Source organism: Xyrauchen texanus, chromosome 10, assembly GCF_025860055.1.
Source record: "Xyrauchen texanus isolate HMW12.3.18 chromosome 10, RBS_HiC_50CHRs, whole genome shotgun sequence".
Classification (NCBI taxonomy): Eukaryota; Metazoa; Chordata; class Actinopteri; order Cypriniformes; family Catostomidae; genus Xyrauchen; species Xyrauchen texanus.
This window is the reverse complement of record NC_068285.1, coordinates 16,696,265-16,711,135: the sequence shown is the minus strand read 5'-3', so window position 1 is coordinate 16,711,135 and position 14,871 is coordinate 16,696,265. Positions and strand designations below refer to the sequence as shown.

Below are 14,871 nucleotides of genomic sequence, written 5' to 3'. Positions count from 1 at the left end.
CCAGAAACTAGTATACCTGCTGCTTGTTACACTTTGTGAGTGCCCTATAACTATATACACTCTTCCAAAGCCTTCGTAATTAGCCTTTGTCTCGCTGTGCCGCCTTTAGAAAAAGATCAGCTCTTCCCGGTTGTAAAGTTCTGAGGTTTCATTTCTGAACTTCTTAAAGTTGTACTTTCATTGCTTAATTCTACCTTAATCTCTATACTCCTTGACTTCCTTTTGAAACTTAAAAGATGAAGTACTTAGTATTTTATGTGGACATTTCATGAGAACTGACACTGTTAGCCTGATTATTTGAACTGCACAACAGAACCTCAATGACGTTGGTGTTTTGAAAGGTAGTCTCACAGTCATTCTTATTGACGTGAAAGCCTAAATCACCAAACAACTGAGATTTGTTTACGAGACAACATCAGTTCTTGGAGCTGACAATGACTATTGTTTACAAGGAGTAGTTCAGTAGTAGTTATTGTTTCCTTAAGGATGATATACCATTTCTTTCTATAGAGTTATTTAGTGGGTCGTCGTGTAAGACAACTGAAGTGCCAACCCGAAAAGAGAACATTTGTGAAAACAAGTAGACTTTGATATATAGTTTACACTCAAACAGAAATGTTTACATGTTTCCCATAAAATGAAATCAGATTGAGTTTTGAATGAATTGTTAGTGCCATAGATCAGTTATATAAAGTAAAAACACCTTTAGAAAGAATCTGTACCCATGACTTTGACTTTTGTGACACTTTAAAAAGTTTACATTGTTTACAGAACTAAATTGATCACAAAAAAAATCCTTTGTTTGCATTTAAATCATTTACATATTTTTAAGCTGTTGTTTATAGAATATTCCATGGAGAAGATTTTAATCCAAATATTTAATTTTGTGCCAAATCAAAGTTTTAAAACATTCCAGCTCACACTCATTAAATTCAAACAAGCATAAAACTTGTACATAGATTTACCTCATTGCAAATAATCTCCATAGAAATATGTTTACACCCTAACCGAGAGTCTCATGCCATACTTTTTCTTTAACATAAACTCCTGCACTTGGATGTGCATTTTGCATATTGAATAATTTGCATACTGGTGTATGCACGTGTGAAAGAGAGAATAACTTTACATGTCTTATATATTGCTGCACTGACTTGCAACTTTTGATAGTCATCTCTTTAATACATAAGCTTTTTGTAGGCCTGAAAAGTCTTTTGTATAAAGGCTTCACATTTTTTCATCTTTGAATTAAAAGCCCCCTGTACCAAGATGCCACCTGCTGCCATCTTGTTTTTCCTCCTATTTGGCCATGTGCTCTCCACAGAGACTATTACCTCGGAACGCTCCTCAGTGAATGGGGAGCCAGTGCTGCTTCTGTTGCGAGGACGCAACCGCAAGGTTCCTCCTCCCCAGCTGGACATATGGGGCAAGGAATCTCCTGCCATGGCAGCAGAGCCAGAGGCTGCCGAGATCCCTCCAAAACCCCTACCACAGATTATGCTACCCCGTAATGTGACAGCTGACGCCCTGAAGCCCCCACTGGGTGCCGCTCAGGTTGCACCTCCTCCTCGTCGGCTGGTGGATGTAGATGTTTGTCAAGGTTACTACGATGTGATGGGACAGTTTGACATCACTTTCAATTGCACCAGGGGAACCTACATCTACTGCTGTGGCACCTGCCATTATCGCTTCTGCTGCGAGCATCAGCGCAGCCGTCTAGACCAAGAGTCTTGCACTAACTACCGCTCACCCGACTGGGCCATCACGGCGGGACCCATTACCCAGTCCCCAGTCCGCCACGACCCTGATTTTGACCCACTACAACAACAAAGCAACAACACGGCATATGTCATTGGGGGAGTCATCTCGTTTACAATGGTTGTGGCCATTGGGGTTAAAGTGGCTTTCCATAAACTGTCTCGACGACCAAGGAACAGAGACATCAATATGCCTAGGTGAGTGAAAGGTCAATTTTGACATTATGAGAATGGATGGGTCACTCGTATACATATGAATGTGAGAATTCATAATGATAAATATGACGGGAGTAGTCCCGCCTTAAAGTTAATACAGCCAATTGCATTTTTGATAGTGTCAATGGAACATGCAATAAAGAGGCTGTAGGACTGGAAGTCCCACCTTACAGATAAAACAGCCAATCGCCTTTTTAAAATAGGCATTGCAACCCTCAATATGGTGGCTGTAGGATCGGCAGTCCCATCTTACAGTTAAAACAGCCAATCAGCTTTTTCATTGAGGCATTAGAATGGTAAATATGGTGGCTGTAGAACTGTAAGGCCCGTCTCACAGATAAACCAGCCAATTACTTTTTGATAGAGTGCAATATAACTGCTGTAGCAATGGAAGTTGTCCCTTAAAGTTAAAGTGGCCAATCACTTTTTTAAAGAGACATCGCCTGTCTGTTTACTTGAGAACATGCACGCACATTTGCTAGACTTGCTTGAAAAATAGCATTATGATTTGTGTGATTTGAGCTAAAAAAAAAAACTTGCAATTTGTGGACCCCATTGTTGTCAGATATTGTTGCTGATTTGAAATGTAATTTAAATCTTTCCCCATTCAAGTAGATAGGAGCTGAACTTGCATGCTTAGAAAATAGCTGCCAGGAGGTGTTACAAATATGGCAGCCGAGTGATTTGACTTGGCTTCAAGGGACTTTGATTATGATCAGAAAGGGAACCTGTCACAGTGGGGAAGAAGACAATGCTGTACACATCAGGGCTGTGACTATATCTGCTGTCTGTATCTGTGTTTCCAGTCTGATAAGATTGGTAGTGATTGTAATGTCAGACTCATTTAACCTTTTGCCTTTTGATTCCGTCATATACACATCCTGTGTTCTCACTCCCTCTCTACAGAGCACTGGTGGACATTCTGCGTCACCAGTCCAGCCCTGTCCGACAAGGAGAGAGAAACAACAGTACAGTCCTTACAACTGCCACCTCCAGTGAGGGCACGCTAGGGCGGTCGTCTAAAACCTTCTACCCTCCTGTCCTCCAGAGCAAAGATAACCGAAGTGAGTCTATCTTACTAGTAGACACACACACACACACACACACACACACACACACACACACACACACACACACACACACACACACTAAGAGTTAGTCATTGACCATATAAAAGCAAAATGTATAATGGGTGTATGATAATGAGAAAGAAATAATGATGTAGCCACAAGGTAAATTTGGAAAATGTTGTTGCAGATGTTGACTCCGCAGTAGAATTGGAAGTTGCATGGAAAGAATTAACGTTCATGGGGACAGAGATGCTTGGCAATATTAAGTTGTGCAAAGATAGGCAAGAGTGATTTCTAGGTCACAATTATTTCTTAATGAAATACTATTGTATTGAGTTAACGGTGATCTTTGTCGACATCCATTTTTCTAACACAACTGTGATCACTTTACGTTCTAATCACATCCAAATATGGGAAGCCCTTATTTGCCATACAAATAAGGTAATTTTAAACAAAAATAGGAATAACATATCTTTTGTTTGCTTATAGCATTCATGGTGAGCAAAAAGCACTCTGGGTTCCTTTTTTATTTACATGCTTGTAATTGCAAATATTTGTAGTTAACATACACAACTATCAAGAAACACTGTGATGTAAACTAAGAGATTTAGAATGAGCTTAAGGGTTTAACTGGACTTCCTTAAAATAACATTTTAAAATGAATTAGGAAAGAACTCTAGTACTGTTGCAAAATAATATTGTAATAACATAATAATATTGCATAACATAACATTACATAAATGTATTATTATTGTTATGAATAATATGAATAATAATCATCATCATTAAAATAATAATCTTATGTTAAATGTGATTATAATATAAATATAAAATGTTAAATTTCATGTCATTCTACCTGCAATATTTGCTTACTAAGCCTTAAAGGAAAGCACACATTTTATTGTATGATATTTAAATATTCAGATATCAAAATGATGAAACTCTACGGTACAGAAATAAAGTCTGTAGGCATGATTTAGTCAACAAATTGACAAGCCTAAGTGTGTATGAGGTAATGCAGAATAGAGGATGTGTCATAAATGAGTCAGTTTGATTCTCTTTCAGAGGCCAAATACACAACATCATGTAATCAGATGCAGCTAGAAGATCCAAGTAAAGGGGAGAGTAAGAATAATAAAGGTGTTTTTTCACCTTTGAAGTTAAAGATCCCATGAAATGGCTTAATGAGTGCAGGATTCTTTCCTGTGCTGACATATTTCCTAGGGAGTTTGAGTGAGATGGTGGAATTAGCGGGAGATTCTCATTTTAGAGCATTTGTTTTTATTTATTTATTTATTGATTTTCAAATCTGTGTAGCTCAAGATGAGTCATCAATAATTTTGGACTGATTTTCCAGAAAAGAAAGAGAGTGAATGTTTATAGTCTCCACTAAAAGTGAACTTTGTTCAACTTTAGGACTACACTTGCATATAATTGGCCTGGACATAGACTGAACTCGAACTTTGATTTCATGGGATCTTTAAAGTTCATATGCTGGGCATTTCCAACTAACATATACAATCTTATAGGCTACATGCAAAGTAGCCTGGCATGTATTTTATGAATTTGGAGTCGGTCAGTGTTTACTCTGCTCTCTTGCAGTTGGGAAACACAATTTTGACAATACTGGGTCCAGTCCTAAACACACAGCTACCATCGGTAAGCCAAGGAGCTTAGGCAGACGTGAAAACATATTGCTTGAAATAGCAGGTCTGTATGTGAACGCCAGTAACAGGGAAGCAGTCACTGTGTGCTTCAGTTGTATCTGTTGAGTGTCTGTCACTGCTTCTGCTTTAACTTGGTCACGTTGGTTTGAGTGTTTGCTCGTGCACTCCCACTTTGTTGCTACCCTGATCTATTTTTTTTTGTTGTGTGTCCTGTTTGCAGTCTCCAAAGCTTTAATAAATGTTCTGGCATGCATATGTACATAATGTCAAAATCATTCTGTATGTTTGTGTATAATATCATAATCATATAAAATGAAATTATATGAATATGATATTTAGCTTATTGATTCTAAGAAAATGTATGGGTTTTCAAATAAAAGTCGGGAAATGTACTATATACAGTGTTGGGGAGTAACGGAATACATGTAATGGGATTACGTATTTAAAATACAAAATAAAAGTAACTGTATTCCACTACAGTTACAATTTAAATCATTGGTAATCAGAATGCAGTTACATTCAAAAGTATTTTGATTACTGAAGAGATTACTTTGCATTTTATTGTCATTTGTTTCATTTAATATTTAGTCCTTTCAGATGGAAAACATTTATACATATAAATGATGAGATCCAAAGTGCGTTTGAACAGCGGTGAAACACTTTCTTATGATGTGTTACATTCATACGAGCAGACAGAGAAGTACGTTTGAAATAAGTTTGGAGCAGAAGAAATAGAAATAAGCCTTGTGTAAATTGCCAGCTTTATGCTAAGCTAAAATGCTATTTCTAGCCATTTTACATGCACATGTTACAGACACGATCATATTTTTCTATCAAGAAAATTCACTTTGGATCATAATTTATATTTTTCTAGTAAGAACGATATTAGGACATAAATCATATTCTTTATAATAATTGTTTTATTGTTTGCCTGTTAAAATATCTAAAATATATTTTTATAGGTTTTTCAGAGAATGTATTTTTAACATGTGTATTTTGTCTGACTGTACTGGCAGAGTTTTTTTTATAGTCAAAACAAGTGAAAAAATCTACCAGTGCTGAAGAAGTATTTAGAATAAATTACTGACCTTGGGTAAATTAACAGAATACATTATAAATGACATTTTACAGCATGTATTCTGTAATCTGTAGTGGAATACATTTCAAAAGTAACCCTCCCCACCCTGTGTATATGTCTATATGTATACCAGGGGTACTCAATAGGCAGACTCCTGTCCGGATCCAGAACGAAGCACAATTCAATCCGGATCGAAATCAAAATTTCTGTGCTAGTTATCTCTGATACCTGGCTAAGTGATTGTGTAAGCATACGTGTATACGTGCGCAGAGTGTAATTAAAGCGTGTTCAGCGCTAGAGATAAATAGTCATTTTTACAGTTCATTTAACAATTAACGTCATACAAAGTCCAGTAAAAGCTAAATCAATATTTGGTGTGACCTCCTTTGCCTTCAAAACAGCACCAATTCTCGTAGGTACACCTGGACACAGTTTTTATTAATTGCTGGCAGACAGGATGTACCAAGCTTCTTAGAGAGTTCGCCAGTTCTTCTATCTATTTCGGCTGTCTCAAAATGTTTCTGTCTCTTCTTGTAATCCCAGACTGACACAATGTTCAGTGGGGGGGCTTTGTGGGGACCATGCCATCTGTTGCAGGGCTCCCTGTTCTATTTTATTTGCAAAAGAAATGTTTGGGAGTCTAAAATGTATATTTCCTATTGACACACTAAAGCTGAAAATATAAATAACCATCTTAAGACAAATGTTTTTGTGAAGCAACTTCTGTGCCAGATTTCGCACAGTACCCATCCATCCATCCAATTAATTTTTTTTACATTTTGCCAACTACAATCTGGTGAGCATTGACTTGAACTCTTAAAGGGAAAATTGACCCATATCCCATGTACAGTTGTAGTCAGAAGTTTAAGTAAACGTTAGCCAAATACATTTAAACTCATTTACTTGTAGAAAACATTCCCTGTCTTAGGTCAGTTAGGAACAATACTTTATTTTAAGAATGTGTATTATTTATTTCAGCTTTTATTTCTTTCATCACATTCCCAGTGGTTCAGAAGTTTACATACACTTTGTTAGTATTTGGTAGGATTGCCTTTAAATTGTTTAACTTGGGTCAAATGTTTTGGGTAGCCTTCCACAAGCTTCTCACAATAAGTTGCTGCAATTTTGGCCCATTCCTCCAGACAGAACTGGTGTAACCGAGTCAGGTTTATAGGCCTCCTTGCTCGCACACGCTTTTTCAGTTCTGCATACAAATCTTCTATTGGATTGAGGTCAGGGCTTTGTGATGGCCACTCCAATACCTTGACTTTGTTGTTATTAAGCCATTTTGCCACAGCTTTAGAGGAGAGGCACCAAAACACTTTCCCGGACTTTTGGCTTCATCATACCACATTGGTGAAATTACCTTCCCAACTCCATCCGTGATGCTGACTCTCTGTCTTCAAAAATGACTTAAAACACATCTTTTCCATTAGCACTTAACCAGTCACTAAAAAAACTATAATAATAATTATTCAAAAAATATATAATTTCTGGTTGCACTTTAATATGTCTTGATTACTACTATTCTGATGCTAGTGAAACTTTGTAATATGGCACTTTTCATACCACTGTCTCCTTAAGATTATTCACTTATGTTTTCTTCTTTTGTAAGTCACTTTGGATAAAAGTGTCTTCCAAATGAATAAATGTAAATGCTTGGGGTCATTGTCCATTTGAAAGACCTATTTTTGTCCAAGCTTTATCTTCCTGGCTGATGTCTTGAGATGTTACTTCAATATATCTACATCATTTTACTTCCTCATGATGCCATCTATTTTGTGAAATGCACCAGTCCCTCCTGCAGCAAAGCACCTCTAAAACATGATGCTGCCACCCCCATGCTTCACGGTTGGGATGGTGTTCTTCAGCTTGCAAGCCTCAACCTTTTTCGTCCAAACATAATGATGGTCATTATGGCCAAACAGTTCAATTACTGTTTCATTAGACCAGAGAACATTTCTCCAAAAAGTAAGATCTTTATCCCCAAGTGCACTTGCAAACTGTCTGTCTTTTTTATGTGGTTTTGGAGCAGTGGCTTCTTCTTTGCAGAGCAACCTTTCAGATTATGTCAATATAGGACACGTTTTACTGTGGATATAGATACTTGTCTACCTGTTTCCTATTGCATTTACATTTATAAATTCTTTTTATCCAAAGAGACTTACAGTGCACTTATTACAGGGACAATCTCCCCGGAGCAACCTGGAGTTAAGTGCCTTGCTCAAGGGCACAATGGTGGTGGCTATTGTTTGTACAGATGAACGTACAAGGTACCTTCAGGCATTTAGAAATTGCTACCAAGGATGAACCAGACCTGTGGAGGTCCAAAATTGTTTTTCTGAGGTCTTGGCTGATTTCTTTTGATTTTCCCATGATAACAAGCAAAGAGGCACTGAGTTTGAAAGTAGGCTTTAAAATACATCCACAGGTACAACTCCAAATCAGTACACCTCCAATCAGAAGCTAATTGGCTAAAGGCTTGACATCATGTTCTGGAATTTTCCAAGCTGCTTAAAGGCACAGTTAACTTAGTGTATGTAAATTCTGACCCACTGGAATTGTTATATGGTCAATTAAAAGTGAAACAATCTGTCTGTAAACAATTGCTGGATAAATTACTCATGTCATTTTACAAAGTAGATGTCCTAAACGACTTGCTAAAACTATAGTTTGCTAATATTAAATATGTGGAGTAGTTTAAAATGTGTATTTACATTTCTGACTTCAACTGTATACAGTATATATAAAATGCTATAATTCAGAGAGGCCTAACTAAAATACATTGCATTATTATTGCAGATCAGTAAAGCATTGATTAAACAATATGAAAAGTGACTTCAGGGGTTGTGCTTGCTTGTTTTGAGTAAAAAACTTCCCCCCTAGAAACTACACCCCTGCAGACATTATAGCTAATTTTCTGTAAAGCTGCTTTGGATAATATGTATTGGGAAAAGTACAAATAAAAAAACAATATAGAAATAAAAATTATTTGACTTGATTTTACTTTTATTTTCCTGCTTTGGAAACATCTCAATGATCTCTCTGTGCACTGTCAAACAAACAAGTGATATCCAGTGCTGAAGCATTTTACCAAACAGAAATTAGCACAAGTAATTCCAATTCAAAGTAATGGCCTGCATCATCCAATCAGTGCCAACCATGTTAAAATGAAACTTATGCATGATACATTCTGAATCTATGTAATGATTACCATTGTCCCATGTCTGCCAAACATATTGAGTGGTCCAAACATCATCTGCAGCCTGAAACTGAACTTTTGGTCAGATGATTGAAGTGAATGCTCTTGGCTGGAAATCTGTAGGATACTCCCTTGCTCCCTATTTAGTGAATGCCTAAACCTCCAGTGTGCTGTCTGTCTTCACTGGTCTCAGAACAGTTTGAAATGCACCTTATTTTCATCCTAACTCCATATAAAGCCTCTGAAAAACAATAATAATAAAAACAGAACATTTCTAAGGAAAAACTAATGCTGTTGTACACTATATGGGTCATTGTGTTTAACAGCATGTTATTTTGCGATTAATCGCTCAAATAATAATAATAAAAAAGTTATATCAGACTCTAATCTTTTGACTCAAACAGGTTACAATGTAAAAACTTAATTAGGTTTCTTACTAGATGTAGTTTTGTTCTCCCAAAGACAAACTCCACTGTCATCAGCACCATGTATTTTACACATGACTCCATACGTCAAATATTTAACACTTTACTGACAGCCCAGAGTCATCTGAACTGAGATCAGTCAGTTTAAATTAATTTAAATTATGCTTTGCATATAGCGAAGCAAAACACAGTGTCCGCGCAGAAGGATGTGGGGTTGCATGAGGTTAAAACAAGATGAATATACTTGAGAAGCAAATCTTATAAGATACTAAAACCTATTTTTTATGATTTTAAAATCTTAAATTTAATCTAAAGTTTATTTGTATTACACCATTACAACTCGTTGTCTTGTTTTAAGCATATATCTAACAACATTTTGTGAGATTTATGCTTAAAACTAGAAAAGCAACACAATAGTTGTTGGTATTTGCCTTATTCTCCTTTCTTGTCCCCTCTTAGAGCGAGTTCCACGCATGAACAACACCCAGCTGGTCTCCACAGGAACGCTGCTCTCCAGCAAGCACAGTAATTCTGGCTTTCACCCCTCTCTCTCTCACTCCTTTCATAACCTTGCCCAACTACCTCCATCATACGAGACCACCATGAAACCAGAGATCAGTCGCTACAGCTCCCTCAAGAGACTAGGTAAGTGCGTGTCTAAAAAATACAGGAGCATGCCATTTAAGAGTGTTTCTGAATGTAGCTTGGGGTAAACTGTTCCTGTTTTAGGACAATACCAAATAGCAATAGATATGTTTGTTGTAGTTATAGTTTTTGTTCATTCTGTGGCCCCAAAACATATTTGGACACTTAAGACACACTTAAAATGAAATAAATTTTATTGCATTAGATAACACAAATATTAAGCCAGGTGGTGTCTGCAAAAAAATGATAAGTTGTATGCGTACTCAGCACCACTGATAACAGCCGAAACGTGCATTCAAAAAGGAAACTGTTAAAAAAAAACTGACAAAAGCAATTTGAAAAAGTGGTAGTGGCAAAAAAAGTGGTGGGGCATGTCCCACCCATAAATTACCCCTATGATTTAAACCTAACAAACATAAAACTTTTTATAAAATACTTTTTCTTTTAAAAACTTTCTTTAAAAGAAATGTCACCTGGTTTCATATTTTGTTATCTAATGCAATGACATTCATTTATTTTTTTGGTGTGGCTTAAGTGTCCAATTATTTTTTGGAGCCACTGCATGATTTAATTAGACTCAGTGGGGATAAAATCATATAAAATACTGATTGGGGGAAGAAAAAAAACATTGAGAAAAAGTCCACATGTGCACAGGACTTTTCAATGTTTTGGACTACACCATAAAGTTCATTATAAAAGTTCACGGGTTGAGATTTGTGGATCAAAACTGATTGATTAAGGGTAATCTATCCTTGTATTTTCTTAAACACAGAGAAAAACCTGGATGACTATTCTGGATATTACACCTCCAAGCAAAGGACAAACAACGCTCCGCCCAGCTTCCACTCCTCCCAGCACCACCTGCACTGGGGCGGTGACTTTACACTGGGTGCCAGAGGTACTCTACCTCACCATGCATCCCGCACGCGAATCCATGTGCCCAGTTCCACATCCACATCCACCCCCAACCCCTACCCTTTACCCCCGACGCAGTACCACCCCACTTTTGACTCAATGAGTAAGCCACCTCGCCGGGTGATGTCCCAAGACCAGCTTCTGGCACTGGGGGAGGGCAACACTCTCTCACGCCTCTCCAAGATCCAGCAGCTTCAGTATTACAAACCCATGACCACAAGCAAGAGCTCCAACCAGACTTTACGCAAGTCTCACGAGCGCCTCCTGGTGTCACCAGACCGCCTGGAGGAAAGAATGATGGGTGGGAGAATGGGTGATTACGGTGCAATGGTGCCCACCATGCCCCATATTACCCACAACCAGAAAGCGCAGTCCCAGCAGAACGTATGTGTGACACCATCACTCGACCGCCATCACATGATCAAAATGAATTCACACCCTACCACCGGCAGTGAGCAAGACCACATGATCACGGCCATGTCGTCTGGTCATGGGGGTGGAACTTTGGGTTGGGGTGAGGGCCACGGTTCCAGTGGAGGACCTGGAACGATGGGCCATAGCGCGCGCCGGATGGCCTTTGCCACAAAACGACAGAACACCATTGAACAGCTGCACTTCCTCCCTGGGAGTGGCGGTCAGGCACTTAGGACAGGGAGCAAGAATGAAGTGACTGTGTAGTGAAAAGAAAGAGAAAATATGGCTAAGGAGACAATGGACAGATGAGGTGTGATTGTGCAAGCCGAGGAGAGGGTAGACAGTGGGATATAAAGAAGGCTATGACCTGAGACAGAAATGAAGAACGAAACGGAGGAAGGAGAACACAGAAAAGGCTTGAAGATTAATGGGGGCTAAGTCTGTATCGCTAAGCCTTGAATGAGAGAAAGAGGGATATGAAACTATAACAAAAGTGATTCAGTGGATCCTTAAATTGCTAAATTCTCAATAATTAGAAACATGAAGAGGGGGTCCAGATCTCTTCCGAATGTGTGTAGCATTTAGTTAGTGTTTTGATAGCACTATTCAGAAATGTTCTGAGAAGATACAAATAGAATGCAGGTAAAAGTAGATAATTATTAGAATAGGGCAAGTTTTCTCTAGTGAAAACATACCAACTCATTATCTTGACAGATGTTAAAGCCAAATGGTTTAGCGTTCAACTCCGTTTTATTCTGTTGGATTAGATGACAGCAACTGACTAAGAGAACCTTGCCTCAAGAGTTCACTAAAAGTTTGCCAAATTTTGGGTTTGCGATTCAACAGTATGACATCACAATTGTGTATGTGTAATTTGTCAGTCAAATGAGGGAACAATGAGATATTCTGGATGAAACTGGGAAGGTGTCAAATAGTACACTGAATTACCTCATGGAGACTATGATTTCACCACTTTCAAAACAAATGACTTGGGAACGGATTGTGACTTGGGGAATACTGTGCGCATTGCGGCATTTACCATCCTGTGAAACTGTTGACAGACAAATGCCGGTGATCCGTCAAAGAGAAGAAAGCAGAGAAAAGAAAAGGACATTGAAACTGTCACTCATTTTGTGACCTGACTCTTTAGTCTGCACTGTTAATATAAGTCCAAATGCCATCAGCCATATTAGAGTTTATTCACATGGAATACAATGGAGGGAAACAATTTCACTGGGAGATGGGAGTTCATATATTGAAACTAATGATCAAAGATTTTTAGCCTCTTATAATGAGACTGAATCCTTAAATAATTACATGAATAATCCTCAATTTGTTATTTATTTTTTTGCATTGTGGATAACCTTTTGGCTGTTTTATAATATCTTTGACAGGCTGACTGATAATTTAATTGATTGATGGGTAAATCAGGTAATACTGTCTGGACTAATAATGTTTAAGCATCCAGAGAAAATTTAAATTGACAAATTTGACTAAAAGCAGTCTCAGCCATCCATATTTGATAAACCTCAAGCCTCTTTCTTGCATGTTTGACCAATCAAAGGACAGCTTAGTATAATGGCATCAAAGACTCTGAAGTCGTTATGGTTGTTCTGGTATTTACAAGTGTATAAGAGAAGAAATATACAGTAATTATAGGCATGCACTAATGTCAAATAAGACAGCATAGTCTTCACACTTTATTTGCAACTCAAGCTGTTCACTATGTAAGGTTGTATTAGAGGGGGGAAGGGGAAAAGGGTTGTTATACAATGGACAATTTAATCCAAGGGCTATTCTGAAACTTCTTTATGTGTGTCTGTGCTTCCATGTTCTGGCGGCTTTTTAACTTTTCCCGCGTCAATGTTGGGGATGCGGATGGTGCGGAATATAGAAGCTACATGCCTATGAGAGTACAGAACAGAGCAAAATAGAACAAATTCTGCAAAGCTACTTTACACTCTGTCACACTAGGATGCATTACTATCTAACTGATGAGGTAGGATTTAGGAGTGAAAAGCTGTCTTGTTTATCTATATTATATTCTATAAAAATGTCATTTTGTTAGCAATTTCTGTGTGATTTGCAGCTGTCTACACATCAAATGGACAGTGTTGTGGTGGAATGTCTGAGAACGACCTGGCTGAGGAAGATTATTGGGCCATAATACTGTATAGTACTTTAGATCACTCAGCAACATTTAAGTTTTTATTAAAAAAGAAGAAAAAACATTTGAAGTAAATCCTGAATATTCAAATATGTACACATGCCAATTTACGTGCATATATATAGTTAGCAATATTATTCATATACTTTATTATTATAATTTTCTTTTCTTTTTTTCTCTGTGTCTTTAGAAATTGTCTTTATTTCTGATTTCTGTTTATATTTGACTTTCTAGTGGATTCTAACCTTTGTAACTCAACAAAAAAAGCAGATGCAATCATAGTGAAAAGAAGAAAAGCATGAAGATGTCAAAGCCAGTGTTGATGATGTCATATTGCTGACTTCTGATGTCAAGGTGTGTATGTGTCCAGTTTGTGTGTCGGTATTTTTGTGCTTGTGTGTATTTCAGTGTCTATTTTGGAATGCTTTATCTCACATCTTATCTGACGTTGGATGGGTTTCAAGTCAGAGAATGTGGATTTAAGAACACCTAAGGGATATCAACCCCCCCCCCAAAATATGATTTAATTTTTTTAAGTGAGTGTCTCTTTGAATGCAAAAAATATACAAAATAAAAATTAATTTCATTGCTGCATTCACCAAAGGTAAGGAAAAAGAATAGCAAAACACTAGAACATTTAATATTATTTTCAGTATTTTTGTGAAGACATTAACATGTTTTATGCCATGAGGTAAACATACCTTGTACATTTTACTGTCTGCGAACTTTATTATTATTATTTTGAAATAAAATCCTCACCACTAACAGAAATTGAATTCGTTTTTAGAGAGAATAATGGCTATGAATTACAGTATTGATGTTTAAGGTTGTTTGCATTACACACAGCAGGTCTCAACTATTTTATCTTCCCATTGTATATATGCATTTATGTCCTAGCGTTTTTCTCCTCATTTGGTTTAAACGTCAAATAATACTTATATTTAAGCTTCAAATAATTTTGTGTATTATTATACTTTTTGCTATACTCTATTTATTGTTTTAAATAACCAACGTCATTTAATATAGTACATTTGCATTAACCTCATGTTCTTCAGGGTTCCTGTGGGATGGACGAGGCATCATCGGCACTCGCCATTTTGAGGGGCAGGGTGGGCGAGGACCTTATGTTCGGGTAGGGGTGGGGGAGAGAGACGACGGCATGTTAGCAAAATGGCTTCAGAGAGGTGCTGTGCCCTGCGTACTCTCCAAAAATACATTCATGTGCTGGACTGCACCCTCCATCTGTCGTGTTCTCGCAAGGAAACATAATTGTACTAATTACTTGTCCCGGCATATGTGCGGGACAGCTGTTCTGAAC

General features: G+C 37.5%; 1 protein-coding gene across 2 annotated transcripts; it reads left to right on the top strand.

Annotated features, from left to right (window-relative positions):
• The first annotated feature begins 1,266 nt into the window (after positions 1 to 1,266).
• Positions 1,267 to 14,302, top strand: LOC127650874 (protein shisa-6-like). 2 transcript variants are annotated; one of them, XM_052136507.1, is made up of 5 exons: positions 1,267 to 1,952; positions 2,877 to 3,034; positions 4,643 to 4,699; positions 9,872 to 10,057; positions 10,830 to 14,302. In XM_052136507.1, exons 1-5 carry the CDS (start codon positions 1,267 to 1,269, stop codon positions 11,648 to 11,650), a joined length of 1,908 nt encoding a protein of 635 aa, XP_051992467.1. In that variant the 3' UTR covers positions 11,651 to 14,302. The 2 variants fall into 2 exon arrangements, with proteins under 2 accessions (XP_051992467.1, XP_051992468.1); XM_052136508.1 differs by lacking the exon at positions 4,643 to 4,699 and having other exon boundaries at positions 1,432 to 1,952.
• Positions 14,303 to 14,871: the final 569 nt, after the last annotated feature.

Bases quoted from the DNA above. Each gene is read 5' to 3' on its own strand.
- LOC127650874 (XM_052136507.1), top strand. From the start codon at position 1,267: ATGCCACCTGCTGCCATCTTGTTTTTCCTCCTATTTGGCCATGTGCTC. The intron at 3,035-4,642 runs GTGAGTCTATCT...GCTCTCTTGCAG, and splicing joins CCAGAGCAAAGATAACCGAA to TTGGGAAACACAATTTTGAC. The intron at 4,700-9,871 runs GTAAGCCAAGGA...GTCCCCTCTTAG, and splicing joins TAAACACACAGCTACCATCG to AGCGAGTTCCACGCATGAAC.